The following is a 16,023-nucleotide window of genomic DNA, read 5'->3' on the forward strand; positions in this document are numbered from 1 at the left end:
TCTCACAATGTGTAGCGTCTTCTTAAAGGCCCAGGTTCTGGAATCATGATATTGCATAATACACCTCTACCCGATATAACGTGACCTGATATAACACGAATTCGGATATAATGCAGTAAAGCAGCGCTCTGAGGGGCGGGGCTGCGCTCTCTGGCGGATCAGTGCATCAGCATGTCTGCCCTGACATGCTGCTCTGAGCGGTGTGTTAAGGGTGCCGGGCTGGGGCCTAGGGGTTGGATAAGGGGCAGAGGGTCTCGGGGGCCGGTCGGGGACAAGGAGCAGGGGGGGTTGGATGGTTTGGAGTTCTGGGGGTGGGGCAGTCAGGGGATGGGGAACGGGGGCGTTGGATAGGGCATAGGAGTCCTGGGGGGCCTGTCAGGGGCAGGGGTGTGGATAGGGGGCGGGGCAGTCAGGGGACAGGGAGCAGGGGGGGTTGGGTGCGTTGGCGGTTCTGAGGGGTCAGTCAGGGGTTGGGAAGTGACTATTAATAACAGAAATGTTTGAGGCCAAAGCAAGTTCAATATAACGCAGTTTCACCTATAATGCGGAAAGATTTTTTGGCTCCCGAGGACCGGGTTATATCGGGGTAGAGGTGTAATTTCAACTTTAATTTTTTAAAGTAAATTTCTAGCCCTTGTGGTTGCAGAGAAAATCTTGAAAATGTGAAGCAAGGGATCCCTAAAGAGTCAAAAGGCAAGAAAAAGTACCGAACATTTAATATTTTAAAAAACCCTCATGATTTTTAAAACAATCTCTCCATTTTTATGGGCCAAATTAATTATTTTTCAATGTTTGGGGTTGACAAAGCAGGGCTAATAATGTTCTGAATGAAAATGTAAGAGAGGAAATCTATAAATAAATAAGGGTATACCTTTTTACTTTCAGTAGAAGGGAAGGACTTTTTGGAAGGACTAAATAAAAAGCTCTCATAGTTTTTTTTTATCAGGAGATTTTAAAAGAGGTCAGTATCATTATCTCCACTTTAAAAATGAGGAAATGGAGGCTCAGAGATGTGCAAGTGACTCTAAAGTCTCCTAGTAGAGTCAGAAATAGAGCCTGCATTTCCTGAGTCCTAGTCTAGTGTGTACACCTCTAGACCACACACATTTAGTAGCAGCTAGTCTGCTTTTTAAAATTGGGATTAAGGACAGAGTACAGTCTGTGTCTATCCAATGTAGTGTTTTCTATAATGTCCATCTCTGTTGCATCTAAGTGGTATATATGGAAAGGGGAAAGTATTGACTAGGGTTGGATATAGTCCATTTATGTCTTGCTGCCATGGAGAGAACTAAGAAAATAATCAGGAGACAGGAAACATCCAAACATACAGGGCACATAATCAAAAAAACCTTAATTTTGTCTGTAATGTTTTAACTCTTCGGTGAGGAAGGGCGGTAACAAACTATCTAGGAAGCAGATTAAAGGCTGAATTTGAACCTTGTTTCTCAAATTCCGTAATTGTCTGGATTTTAGGGTGTTCCATACTATTATCTGATAATAGATTGCAGTGACTTGTAGACAAAAACTTTTATTCCTAGGTATATTTACTTCCCTTAGATGTAGTATGTAGGGACACACAAACTTTATAAAAACAGAGGTTTATGGGCAATTAAATTTGCATAAAGTGGAGCAGCTAACAGTTTTTCTGCTCTCTCCTAGATGCAGCATGGAGATGTCTGCAAATGTCTGATGCAGCACCTCATTAAAGAACATCTTGGAGCACTGCATGGTGGGGCCTCTAGTCTCTGTGGTGTAGTGCTGCACTATTTAAAACTGCTTGGACCAACATGCAGCATTCCATACTGGGACCATCTGCCTGTATTATAGATGGGTGGTTGTTCATTGCATATTCCTCCTTAGTGTTGGGGACACTGGGGCATGGCCACTAGGTAACTCGAGGGGATGGAAGACGACAAGCCCCCTCGCACTAGGCCCAGGTGTCCTTGGCCTCCCCTCCTGCCTGGAGGCACTCGCAGCAGCTCTGCGTACTAGGCCCAAGTGTCCTTGCCCCCCCCCCCCCCCCGCCTGGAGGCACACACAGCAGTTATGCTGAGAATCTGCAACAGTATGTTGCAGAGTCAGACTGCCTGAAACTAAGCAAGGCCAAACAGGGGAGATATGGAAGAACAATGCTGAATAAAGCAGCTTTATGTATAGTTTAACAAATGATACAGAGAATCAGGAAAGTAGCTGGGAACTGGATTGGCTGGCTATATGGATACTTGGGGCAGCTTGCTATTGGATAAGTATGCTGAGAAAACGGATGTATAAAAGCCTGTGTAACTTCCTGCTCTGTTGTGCAGGATTTGAGATTTTATTCTCCCTGTACCTTTTTGCAGCTGCAAATAAACTTTTCTGCTTCTCCACCCCGTTGTGATTATTGGGTGTAGCACACCGGGTAACGAACCACTCAAGCTGTTGTTCAGCCTCTCGGCACTGGGTGCCGGCAACATTAGTGCACCTTAGCCAGTACATGATATAATATTACTCCTTATCATGGATCCACAGGATCAGTGCTACACTCCCAGTTTTGGAACAGCGTCTTGGAGGAATCACTTTGATCTGCCAGACCCCAAGGAGTCTCACTTGACTCCCAGGGTAGGCCATGCATCCTTACCATCTCCTGAGACTAAACTTCTGGGGCTTCATCACTTCTGCTTCATACTGAGCTCTGTTCAGCAAGTCCAACTGAAACAGGGTCCTGATAGAGACTTGTACACTCTTCAGGGACTAGTGCACTTTACCAAGTAATTACACTGACACTAACATTGCATTTTCAATACAGGAGGTTTATTAGTCAGCTGGAACACGGAGTAGGAAGTCCTTAGGTTAGCATACAGAAATTAAGGTTAAAGCATAGTCCATTATGGTCAGCCCAGAGCACCAGCTAAGCAGTAGTGAACCCCATTTTCAGACTCTCTGTCTCTGACTTCCTTCCTCAGCTCCCAGGTAACAAAGCCCCAAGCTTCTTCCAGGAACCATCTCTTATGTCCCCACCTCACACCTCCCAGTCCTTTGTTCTCCAGCTTGGGTCTCTGCTCAGCTTCTCTGCTGAGGCAGGGAAATCCTCCTGTCTCTGGGTCATTGGTTGCTAGGTGTCAGTGTCCTGGTTAGTGGCTTTCCATTGGTTCCATTCCATTCTCTGCCAGTCCTTTTTAATGACACTCATCTAGTCCACTCAAGTGACACAGACACAGCTATGTCTTAGGCTATTTCTACACGACCACTTCTGTCGGTATAATTTATATCGCTCCTGGGTGTGAAGCCACCCCCCAACCAACATAAGTTACACTGACATAAGCGCCGGTGTAGACAGGGCTATGTCAGCAGAAGAGCTTCTCCAACCAACATAGCTACTGCCGCTCACTGGGGGTGGATTAAGTTGATGGGAGAGCTCTCTCCCGTTGGCTAAGAGTGTCATTGGTGCAGCTGTGCCACTGTAAGCTCTCTGAGAGCAAACACAGTCCTTTCCCCCCAACTGGGTAGCCACGCAAAGTACAGGGGAAACTGAGGTGTACATAGGATTCGTAGGTTTCAGAGTAGCAGCCGCGTTAGTCTGTATTCGCAAAAAGAAAACGAGTACGTGTGGCACCTTAGAGACTAACCAATTTATCTGAGCGTAAAAATGAGGATTCATAAAAATTTACAAAAAATTTCCCCCAGTGTCACGCTGCTCACTATGGCGGTGGTAGGGCCGGTTGTTGAGTGGCAGGAGTTACACGCAGGCTTTACCCTTCGGTCACTCACTCAGATGACCCCCAATAGTGCTGGCAAATAGGGCACACCTGTGCAATGAGATGGGCCAACCACTGCCATCCGCGAGGGGACCAATGTACATCATGCAGTGCCAGGCCATAGGGCTGGAGAGCGGCCCATCTGGAAAGGGTTTTGAGGGCCGGGCCGGTTTCGAAGGCCGCCACAGCGTCACCTGTGGCATGCGGTGCAATCGCTGATCCCACCACCCAGGGTGACCCCAACCAATGCACGGACGTGGGGCTCCAAGCGGACAGTCTGCGGTGCCTGTATGCAAGTGGCCACTGCCTGGTGACTGGCCCTTTAAGGAGACCTGGGCGAGGAAAAGGGCCCAGGCCGCCCAACACTGGAAAATGGCGGCTCCCAGGGGAACTTCAGCGGCACCTTCGCCACCCACGTGACCGGAGAGCCCGCTCGCCGCCCTCTGGGCCCGCCCACCCGAGGTCGCCTCGGCGCTACGATTGGCAGCGGGGGCCCGGCCGCGGGCTGTGATTGGCGGCTGATGGCGCGAAGGGCGCGCGGCGCTGGAGCCGCACGCAGCGGGCAGGAAACAATAGAGCGGCGGCTGGCGGGGACGGAGGGAGGCGAGGAGCCGGCTGGCCGCACCGCCTGCACCGACGCCATGGCGGACAAGGAGGGTAGGCGAGAGCGCGCAGCCGACGCGCGCAGGCCCCGGCCGGCCTGGGGCCCCTCCCCCCTCTCTGTGAGGCGGGGGGGGCGGCGGCTCGGCCCCTTCCCCGGCCTGTGGAGAGCCTGCGCCGGGGGGCGGGCCCGGCTCCCGGTAACGGGGACCGGCGCTGGGTCCCCCTCCCCGCCCGCCGGAGCCGGTCCCCCTGGTGCGAGGCGGCCCTCCCCGGAAGGGCTGGGGGTGGGGCCCCGCTCCCAGGCGGGCTGCTGTGGAGGCGGCCCCTGGGTCTGGGGGGGCGGGGTCCGGCCCCGGGGTGTCAGGCCGCGGGCCCCGCGCCGCGTAGGGCGGGCGGGCAGGGGCTGGTCGCGCTCCGGCCCAGGGGGCGCCTGCTCCCCTAGGGCCCCCGAGTCTGGGGTGTCAAATGGGGAGGGGGGCTCCCGGAGGGGCCCTTCTGGGGTTCGCCTCCGCCCTCGTAAGGTCACTGCTGAGTCCCGCCCCTGTGAGCGTCAGGACCTTCCGCACCCTCGGCAGGCTCCCCGCGAGCTGCACTCGGCCCCTGGGGCTGTCCGGGGCTGTGCTTTGCTCATCCAGCCCAGCTGCCCTGGGATTCCCATTTCTTCCCTAGCCGCCTGCTGCTGCTCCCTCTGCCCGTCTGTGAGGTGGTTCTCTGGGGCACGTTTGTCCAGTGAAGAACTTCCTACCCTCTGCTTACAGGGGTTCATTCCTTGTGATTCCCCAAATCGCCCTTATCGACCAATTTAACTCTCAAGGGCCCCAGAAACTCCCCTTCTACACACAGGGAAGTATCTTTGCTCTGTCTGGGTTCTGACCCCATCTTTACTACTGCATTTTTATAGGATTCCTGGGTTGCTCAAACCTAGATAGTATAAAAGGAGGAAGATTTTGTTTTTCATGTTCGGTGAAAACATTAGAGGAAAGAATGCCATTCTAAATTGTGGAAAGCTTTTGTGCATTATCTTTAGTGAAGGGTGAGTTGGTAGGTTTAAATTCAACTCCTCTGTCACACAAGGAGATACAGAGGGATCTATTGGTTGACTTAGGGCTACATAGCCTTGTTGGGGATATTTCTAGTATGAACTGAGCCCAGCTAGGCACTGCTCCTTTGTATTCCAGGCATATTTAATTTTTATTGCTTCCTACATCTGTGTGACAATGGATCTTTAAGTGTTGGTTCTGGATTAGTCTTCTTTATCTGAAGAGAGAGAGGTGATCGCATGTGCTGCAGGGGATTTTTAATCTAATAGTTGTCTTTTTGGTAGATGTATGGTGTCAGTATCAGCAGTGTGACAATGTAAGACAAAAAGAAAAGGAGGACTTGTGGCACCTTAGAGACTAACCAATTTATTAGTAAGACAGATAGCTAGTTGTTAAATGCCCACTCATTGTATTGTTGCTAGCTTATAAATGTACTTGTCCATATTAATTTTGTGCATTTTAAAAAAAACTTTAGCAGCTTTTGACGATGCGGTGGAGGAGCGTGTGATCAATGAGGAATATAAAATTTGGAAAAAGAATACTCCTTTCTTGTATGATCTGGTAATGACCCATGCTCTGGAGTGGCCCAGCTTGACTGCTCAGTGGCTTCCTGATGTAACAAGGTAAATTGAGCCTCTTATTTTGAATGAGGAGGGAGACGGTGATGGAAGAACAAATTTGCTATCACATCTCATATTGCAGTGAGACTGTATAATTGCTGTCTTCCATGACCCAGCTGTTTGTACTCTTGCCTTATGAGTAGTGAGTTGAGGACTGTGATGGCCCGCAGACTGTTAGCCAATACCTGTGCTCCTCCTTTTTGGTTTAGAAACAAGCTTCTGTGTGATGGTATCTTTTTTTTTTTACCTGTATTCAAAATATCGAGTTGTTTTCTGCTCTTCCCCCACCACCCTACACCAGACAAAAGCTTCAGAGTAAAAGTAAACCGTTTACATATGTCCATTGCCTGCTTCCTTGTCTGCACGCAACCGCTGTCCTCCCCTTAATTTCTGAGCCAATTTATTTTCCATCTGCTGCTTGCAGAAAGTGCTAATGAGCCTCAAGGTTTTACTCCACTAGAAGCTCCTTGGGCGGTATATCGGGGACACTCTAGAGGGGCAAAGAAAACAAGTAGGTTTTGGTGTTGTGAGGACTCCAGTATGGGATCTGGAAGCAACCTTGTTTGAAGTGAGGGGATTTCCTATCTGAGTAGGCGCACAGGGACAATGCTAAAATGAGTGGGTGGTTGTGTTGGTTGTTTTGTAAGGGATAAGTTCCAGGCAATGGCTCATTCTGACGAGCTGGTTACAGCTGGATATCTCTCCCTTGATTACTCATGTAATTTCCTTTTGTTGTAGACCCGAAGGCAAAGATTTCAGTATTCACCGACTTGTCCTGGGGACCCACACTTCAGATGAACAAAATCATCTTGTGATAGCTAGTGTTCAGCTGCCCAATGATGATGCACAGTTTGATGCTTCACACTATGATAGTGAGAAAGGAGGTAAGAGATAAAGGAGATGAACAAAGTGGAGTTTTAACCTTTTTCTCACTAGCTCTTGGCCTTTTCTTAGCTTTGGGTTCATAAAGTACAGATATAAAAAAAATTAAAACTCTCACACTACTAAATCATCAGGAAAGGATTCAGCTTCTCTCTCATGGATTTCTACACAGTACCTCTAATCTATATGCTACACTGAATTAAATTTAATTTTCACTTAGTAAAATATAACCTTTTTTTCTTGTAACTGTGGTGAAAAGAAAGGGGGAAGGTTTAATGCAAAATGGTGGGGTACAACTGTATATCCATTATGAGATGACTGAATTCTACAGGTTGACTTTTACATTGCATAAAGTATTCCTTTGTAGTGGCTGTTTTCTTAACCTGGTGAAAGTGTCCTTTTCCTCTGCCCTAGAGGGGGTGTAATGTTTCAAATGTTCTCTTTAGTTTGAATCCTGCTGACAATATTTGTGCCAGCCCCTTCAGAATAAAAAGAATGATTGTACTTTTGTCCAGTTAAATAGTCAAATACTTCGGGTTTGGATCCCATGTTTTCTGCAGCCTTGTTTGGCTGCCAGTGTTCCTATTTGTTATAAGGAATGGCTATTTTAGTCAGTTTAATCAATTGTTCTGCATGACATATATCATTTCCAATCCTGTTGTTTGCTGTGCACTGTCTTGCTAGAAGCCAGGATTGTGCAATTGACATTTTGATCTTTGGACTTCTCAGTATTGCTCATGAACAGGAGTCTATCTAATAAAATACTTCATTTTAGTATTTATTTTCCAGAAATGTCAAATCTCAGTAAAGCTGCTTCTTTTCTCCTTCGTATCTTAATCCTTTTTGTTTTTCATGATGGGTATTGAATCACAATATTTGAATTCTACTTGCAATTTTAAGTGAGATAGGAAGTCTGTAGAGAATCTCTTCACCCCAGAACTTTTAATCATGGTCCTAAAATGGTTTTAGTTTTAATTTAATGACTTTCACATTAGTGTCTCTCAAGGAATATACCGCACAATACTTGTTCTCAATTTTGTATTCAGATGCTAAACAGCTTCAAAAAGTTATCAACTGATTTTTTTAGTCATCTGACTTTCTATAACCCTGATATATTTGCTACTCCTCATTCTTCCACATGAGGCAGTATGGCCTATTGAACTGAGCACTAGACTAGAAGCCAAGAACACTTGACCTAATCCTAGCTGTGGCACTAATGAATGCCTTGTCTAAACACCCATGGCAAGGCCTCCTATTGTGGCCTTGGGCACGTTGCTTAATGTAACCTTTCTACCTCAGTTTCACTCTGTAAAACAGATTTGTTTGCTATTATTGTTCATCTAGCTTCTATTTTAAGCCTATTTTATTAGTTGTAAATGAGAGGAGCATAAACAAGAACTTTGTTTAACTTATTACAAGAACATTAACAAGGACTATGAACTTTCTTATTTTTAATGTCCCAGTACTATAAAGTACATTCATCACAAAAGAAAACCTTGCCATTTTACTGTGAGTTCAGTTGATGAGATTTAGTGAATTAATAGTTTTCTATCTAAAAATTTTAAAATTTCTCTGAAAGTCTCATTTCTTGCATTCATGGGCCAGATTCCAATGTGGTTTCATTATCATTCAGAAATGGAAGAGAAATCTACTGTGAATCCACTCATAGGAGTAGGTAGATTGATGCCAACACTGTGGAAGAGAGGTCAGGAACTCTGTCCAGGGATTCTGTCACTCTGACACCTTTCTCACCTCTGGTCCCCTGCTGCCAGATCAATGGTGGTAGGTCCTATTCTCTTTCCTAGACTTGGGGTTGCCTGCCATATTTTTCATACAAGGTCCTGCATCTTCCTCAGGGAGCCTTGGGGGTAGGCTGAATTGGTCCTGTCTGCAGAGGCAGGCTGAACTGTTGAACAAAATTGTGCTGTAGCTCCAAGCCTTAAAGGACAGTATGATGCTTTGTTAAATAAAGTTTGGTACCATCTAACTGGGCAAGACTCGAACTGTGTTGTGTTTAGGAACAGATGTGTTCTGATGGATCTCCCAACATACATCACCTATTTGTAGAACAGAGAGGCTCTTTTAAAACTATTAGTCTTGAACCTTCACCAGTAATAGATTTGTGAGTTTCTTAGCTGAAATAATTAGCAGAAGCTTCTAGTAATAAACTGACTTGGGGGTTTGGGAGCTAGTTAGAGCCCTGTTGTGTTGATGTAACAACAACAAATGCATTTTAAAATGAAGTATTTGAAAATCAGCTTCTCCTGGCTTATTTTCTATGAATATTGCTTCAGAACAATAAATTGTCCTATAATCTATGTGGATACTTCTCTGGCCTTGTTGAGTTCTCATATTCTGTTTTGAATGACATGCTCAGTTCACTATTAACAGCTATCTGTTCCTTATTTCCAGAGTTTGGAGGCTTTGGCTCTGTTAGTGGGAAAATTGAAATTGAAATCAAGATCAACCATGAAGGAGAAGTGAACAGAGCACGCTACATGCCCCAAAATCCATGCATCATTGCCACAAAAACTCCATCCAGCGATGTCCTGGTCTTTGATTACACCAAACACCCCTCTAAACCAGGTGTCTGTAGCTCTCCTTTGCCATAGTCCAGAGCTGAGCACAAACTCTAGTGGATAGGCCGTATGAATCTGTGTGTGTGGGAAGGGTGAAACAGGCCAATAGAAGCTTAAGGGTTTGTGTGGGATATATCTTGTTTTTAATTCTTAGAATTAAAAACCTGATTTTTGTTTCTTATGTAGAAGACTTCTCCAAGGAACTAGTTGATATGTGTTCTCAGTGGCTGCCTCACTGAATGCTCTGTCATGTCTTGTTTAGAATCTAATTTTTAAATATTTATGTATTGTCTGAGTGGGGCAACGCTAGCAGTTCCTCACTAAGGCAGTGTTGGGAGTTCACCTGTTGTGGTAATGGAGGATGCTCAGTGACCAGCTGGAAGCTGTTTTGTTTGCTAGGTGGCTGAGCTGCTGTCCTGGCTAACAGGGATGTAAAATCATCAGCAAACAGCCTAGGGAAAGTAGGGAGAGGTGGTAGCCTTAAAAACTAATTTGGCCTCTTTTGGGGGAAGCCAACGAAGATCATTGCAAATTACAAAATGAGTGGTTTACATTGCACCATCCAGCCTGACAAATTACTTCTTGATTTACAGATTGTAGACATGGAGCAAAGACCGTCTTTGTTTTGACAGCACCTTAGCATAATGGAACCCTGGTCCAGAATTAGCTCCTCAGTAATAAATGTTTTGAAATATTATTCTTCCTTTTAGCAGTTTAAGAAGACATTAGTTCTAACATTTTTCTTTAGCCTTGTAGATTGTCTTGGTGCATTCTACAGCTTTTCTTAAAAATGAAATGGTCCCACTGCTGGAGAAAATACTCAAGAGACTAAAGTGGAAATTCTGTTTAAAATGTGAAAGCAAAGCTTGGGGAAGCAATGTAGAACTCTTTTTTTCATGGTGGTCTGGGGTGGGCTTGCATGAGTGGAGTTGTTAGGAACTGAAGTTTTCTGACACTGCTTTTGCAGACCCTTCTGGAGAGTGTAACCCTGATCTGCGTCTTCGTGGACACCAAAAGGAAGGCTATGGACTATCATGGAATCCAAATCTGAGTGGGCATTTGCTTAGTGCTTCTGATGATCACGTGAGTATTGTAAATATATGTAGAATGCTGTGCTTTAGTTGATTAACTATTGCTTTTTTGGGGGTGGGTGAGGGGAGGTGAGGAGAGTTCCTCTATCTTAAAGATACACTTTTTCTTTAAGACCATCTGCTTGTGGGATATTAGCGCTGTTCCAAAGGAAGGTAAAGTGGTGGATGCAAAGACCATCTTTACAGGGCATACAGCAGTAGTGGAAGATGTATCTTGGCACCTGCTCCACGAATCTCTTTTTGGATCTGTTGCTGATGATCAGAAGCTCATGATGTAAGTGGGTAGTATCATTATTTGTAAAGTTGAGAACATTCCACCTTTCTTTTGATGTTGGACAGGAAAAGTTTATATCCCATCACGTTCCCTCTCTTTGTAGTTGGGACACCCGGTCAAACAACACCTCCAAACCCAGCCACTCTGTGGATGCTCACACAGCTGAAGTGAACTGCCTCTCTTTCAATCCCTATAGTGAGTTTATTCTGGCTACAGGATCAGCTGATAAGGTATGGTCTGTCTTGAATGTGGACAGATGACATCCTTTAAGCTCGTATTCACACAACTATATATTGCTAACTCTGGTAAAAGTATCTCTTGCCTTTAATTTTATTTTTTCTTCTTCCTGAATAGACTGTTGCTTTATGGGATCTGAGAAACCTAAAACTGAAGCTGCATTCCTTTGAATCTCATAAAGATGAAATATTTCAGGTACAGTAAAATGGTATATTTTTATGGAATTACTTTGATTTTGTTTCCTGCGGTTGAGGGGCCTCCAACCTACTGACACCCTGCACAGTGTTAACATATATTGATTAAAAATTAGTCCATTTCGTTCCTTTCCTTCCACTGTCCTTAGTACTAAGGATATTTGCATTAAAAATTTGTGGCGGTTTTTGGCAGCTTTATGTGACTCTCTCCACAGTAACTAGTTGCAGTGAGGAGCTGCAGCAGATAGTGAGCCCTTTAAATGTGGAAGAATACCAAACCTTTACAGGAGTTAAAATGATTGGGAGAAAGGAACAGGTTAGATGAGAGGTAGCTTTAATGGCCTTTCCTCATTATCACTAAAAAGAGAAATGTTAGCAATACAGAGTAAAATTAAATTATTCATAGTGGTAGACAGAAACAAGGTGGTGTGCTGAAATGTCTGCAGCATGTTCATCATCTGGATTCGTCCCTCAAGGAACGCTGCACCATCTTAGAGTACAAACTGGTGACCAATAATGGGGATCTTCAGGGTCAGCTAGAGACAGTGAGCAATTGGGAAAGCAGGACACCTTTTTTAGACAGGTTAGCATCTTCAGCATCAGAAGAGATGGCAGGTGACGATAATTGTTCGAGAGCAGCAAAATGGGAGACTCTTTCGAAAGAAAAGAATATGCAGGGGTTTGTTGGGTAAGATGCTTACTATCATTGAGAACTATAACAGTTTCTAAATAGAACACTTGATGGCTTTTACATGCATTGTTGAAAGACATGTGCTTAGAACCCAACACTCTTCCCTTGACCTCTGGCCCAGCGGCTGGATTTTAGCATTCCCAGGAATAGTTTGTCCTCCAGTTGGAGGCAATAGCTCTAGTATTTGGGCTGATATAAACAGGATTTTGGGACTTCTTCCTTTTTCCCTTCTGTTCTGCTTTTTCTGTGCTCCATGTAATCTTGCATCCTATTTCACATGAGTGCATGGTTTGTTGTGTAAGTGTAACCCTCATTATCGCAGATGGGAGGGAAAGCAGCCTCCTTGGAGGATGCAGTGCTTTTCAGTAAGCATCCCACATGAGAAGGAAGACTGGATGTTGCAGCTCCCTGGAGTCTGAGTACATCACCTCATTCATGCTTTAGGCATGCCGTCATGAGTGTTCACAAGCCTCTCTTCTATGTAGAAGCATTATCAATGGAAAATTCATATTTTGAATTGATGCGTTTACAACTTGAAACTGGAAAACTGCATTCATGAGATAAAGCAGATGTAGCTCCACTGTCTCATGCATCGCTTCTTAAGATTCATCTCCTTTCTGATATGCTCTTATTTGTGCAGGTTCAGTGGTCTCCTCATAATGAGACTATTTTGGCTTCCAGTGGTACTGACCGCAGGCTAAATGTCTGGGACTTGAGGTAAGTCCTAAACTGGCAGTGTTACCTGCTATTGTCTTTCCTGAATCAATTCCCTTGTGTCCTATGAAAACTCTGTTTACATTTTGCTCTTGTTTCTACTACAGTAAAATTGGAGAAGAGCAGTCCCCTGAAGATGCAGAGGATGGCCCACCGGAGCTGTTGGTAAGTTTCTCAGACCATAACACTGGATCTGACATGCTTTACACTGTAGACCTGAATGCTCTGTCTTTTGTGTTTTCCCCAATACTAGTTTATTCATGGTGGTCACACTGCAAAGATATCTGATTTCTCCTGGAATCCCAATGAACCCTGGGTAATTTGTTCTGTATCAGAAGACAATATTATGCAAGTCTGGCAAATGGTAAGTTTCTTTGTGGTTGGCTGGTGTGTGGGGGGTGTTTTTTGTTTTCATTGTTTGGTGGCTGTGTGGGGAAATGACACTATCTCAGATCTATTGAGCAGAGTAGAATTCCCTGCTCTGATTCAGACTTGCTGTGCAGTACTGAAGTTGATTTAGGTTTTGTTTTTTTACAAACATTAAAGAAACTACTTCATGTTTCTCAATTCCAAAAATGTGGGGGGTTTTTTGGGACGATATAAACCTTCCCTTCCAGTATTTGGAACCCACACATTATATTGTGTGTGAGAGCCAAAGGAGAAGTTGAAAACTGATCAGTCATTGTCCAAAGTGAGTGAAATGCTTACAAATGGTAAATAGAATAAATGGGGCTGGGGAAATTAATTTTATATTTTACATAACTCCACTTAGAAGCATAGGAAAAGAAAATAGTGTTTTTAAGTGACTTATACCCTGACAGTCCCTTTTTTACCTCCTGCTTATCAACCTGGAAATGGATGGAATATCCACTTGATAGGGGCTTTGGAATGATCGTGTTGAAGTGCTTTGAGATCTTCTGAAAGGCACTGTCTGAGAGTAGTGCATGTTAAATATATGGAAAAGATCCTTTTTTATTGTTTTTAAAATACAGTGGGATTCTCAGTGATCTTCACTTACACAATTAGGGACTTGCCTCCTTAATTGTATTATGTACAAACTACAGTCTATATAATGAGCCTTTGTTTAAGGAAATAATGTAGAAAACATGACCATTATGAGAAGGTTGTCATATTTATAGTAACACTTCTGTAAATGCTAAATGGTCTTGAGGGATCTAGGGTGAGAGCTCAGTATGTGGAGATGAGCAACTGCTAGAACTGCAGTCCTTGGGAGTGCTCCAGTTGAATCCCTTTAACCTGGATAAATGTTGTCCTATTAAGTGCTTCTCCAATTCCCCATCCTCTGTATCTGTCTTGCAGGCTGAGAACATATATAATGATGAAGACCCTGAAGGAAGTGTGGATCCAGAAGGTCAAGGGTCCTAGATGACTGACCTTTTACTGTTTTTAGTCCTCTTTCCCTCTCTTCCCTTCCAGTCCTAATATTGATTTAACACTGGTTTTGAAACACACATAGACTTTGTGTTCAGCCTTCCTTATGTAGATACCATCAACAATGCTTTTAACTCCAACAATGAGGACCCTAACTTAAGGGCTTGGCCCAGCTGAGCTGGTACTGTGCTGTAGCTCCTTGTTTAAATTTCCTACAGAAGTTGATTGTGTATCGAGCTGGCCTAAGATGCCTTCATGAAGTGGAAAAAAACTCACTTTTTTTCCCTCTCTTCTGCTTATATGCTACAGCTGCAGGCTTTCTGGTTAACTTTAACCAAGGTTTGAGGGGTGGAGCCACCTAAGTGTGTCTGAGATGATGCAGTTCAGATGTTGCAAGGGGTTTTAATCTGTGAGCAGCTGATAAGTGGAGAGTGGTGTCTCTTGTCCTCTTTTTGGTAAAACTCAGAATATCAGGATCCTTTTCGTCTGTGTGCCAGTATTTTCAAGTGCAGATTCTAACTTCAACCAGAACTAGAGTTCTTTCCTTAATTCTGGATTTTCACTTCCCCGTCTGGTGGGCAACACAGAATTTTGGATACGGTAGCTATTCCTGCAGATCATTGTTCACCACCCATGTAGTTTGCTCTATTGTGTGTTCTTGAGCTGTGTTTTCATACTATATTTTCTTTCCTTTCTGTGAAATGGTTTTTAAAACTTGGGACCACCAAGTTGTAAAGTTGTATGTTTTTACCTGACTTACCACAGATGGCATGCCCAGTAATCTGAAAACACCATTGGTAGCTGGTATATGTAAAACAAAATATTAAATGTGGATGAGCAACTTTTTTTTTTTTAGGAGTTAGTCCTTGACCACTAGCTTCTGCACATCTCCCACTAGGGTGACCTGTTCCACCAGTAGGCTGTTACTCTCCAAGACTAATTATGTGTAAGTGCTTCAGATGGAATAAATTGTTTTTCTACATAAATGGTGTGCTGCTTTGATTTTTTTAACGCTTATCTTCAGGAAAAGTGCATTCTCAAGGCAAAATTGTACCTCTTACAATAGAGGTGCTTTCTGAGCAGCAGTGTATGGAGACCTTATACCTTCCAGGAGGTTCTTTAAAAGATGTGACCTGTAAATGCTGCCAGAAGAATGCTGGTGTGTAGGAGGCAGGAGTATGGCTACTCCTCCATCAGCCTCTGGGGCTATTAGCATTGGCAGCAGTATCATGTAGCATCTTCTTTGTGCCCCCTGCAGCCGAAACATGGCTGTCGTATTAGGGGAGGAATGAAGGGTGCTCTCTTGCCCATTCCTTCTAGAGTACATATACAGAGCTATCCATAATTTTAGCCTTCAGAAAGTTCTTCTGTTCACACCCTCTCAAGGACAAAGTTCTAATGGTGTGGCAGCCTTGGGTGGGGGAAGAGTCCCAAACCTTGATATTCATGAGGTCAGAAAATCAAGGTTTTGTAGCATGGATTACCTTTTTATATAAGGCTGTGTGGTTCTGATTCATTCAACATTAAGGTAAAGCTTGGCCTTCAAGAAGGCATGAGCAGACTGTAGTAACCCCTTTCAGAATTACACCTCAGAGTCTGAATCTCCCCGGGTGCTTTGAGTGGGGCTGTCTCTACACTGCAGATGCTGTGGTGCTACAATGATGGAAGGGGGTTCTCTCTTGCTGTAGTTAATTCACTCCTCCTACAGGCAGTAACTAGGTTGATGGAATAATTCTTCTGTTGACCTACTGTGTGTACACAGGGGCTTAGCGGTGTCCGTTAAGTCACCCTCAGGAGTGAAAGTTCCACACCACTGAACAACATAAGTCCGCTTAAGTTTTAGATAGAGACCAGGCCTGGGTCTTAAATCCCCCTAATAATTGTTAATAGGCTGTTAGGTCTACATCCTATGATGATTGTTAACGTGTGAACAAATTTACAGCTGTTTTGATTTGATCATGTGAGCATGTTG

General features: G+C 44.3%; 1 protein-coding gene across 4 annotated transcripts; it reads left to right on the forward strand.

Annotated features, from left to right (window-relative positions):
• Window positions 1-4,203: 4,203 nt before the first annotated feature.
• Window positions 4,204-15,037, forward strand: RBBP4 (RB binding protein 4, chromatin remodeling factor). 4 transcript variants are annotated; one of them, XM_073318073.1, is made up of 12 exons: window positions 4,204-4,391; window positions 5,856-6,000; window positions 6,736-6,881; window positions 9,292-9,465; window positions 10,426-10,541; window positions 10,645-10,823; window positions 10,927-11,053; window positions 11,178-11,255; window positions 12,586-12,662; window positions 12,767-12,824; window positions 12,913-13,023; window positions 13,980-15,037. In XM_073318073.1, the coding sequence occupies exons 1-12, from the start codon at window positions 4,256-4,258 to the stop codon at window positions 14,043-14,045; spliced, it is 1,413 nt and encodes a 470-aa protein (XP_073174174.1). In that variant the 5' UTR covers window positions 4,204-4,255; the 3' UTR covers window positions 14,046-15,037. The 4 variants fall into 4 exon arrangements, with proteins under 4 accessions (XP_073174174.1, XP_073174173.1, XP_073174176.1 ...); XM_073318072.1 differs by having other exon boundaries at window positions 4,205-4,391; window positions 5,853-6,000; XM_073318075.1 differs by having other exon boundaries at window positions 4,205-4,391; window positions 10,663-10,823.
• The last annotated feature ends 986 nt before the right edge of the window (window positions 15,038-16,023 follow it).

Source organism: Lepidochelys kempii, chromosome 19 (genome assembly GCF_965140265.1).
Source record: "Lepidochelys kempii isolate rLepKem1 chromosome 19, rLepKem1.hap2, whole genome shotgun sequence".
In the NCBI taxonomy this organism is placed as follows: domain Eukaryota; kingdom Metazoa; phylum Chordata; order Testudines; family Cheloniidae; genus Lepidochelys; species Lepidochelys kempii.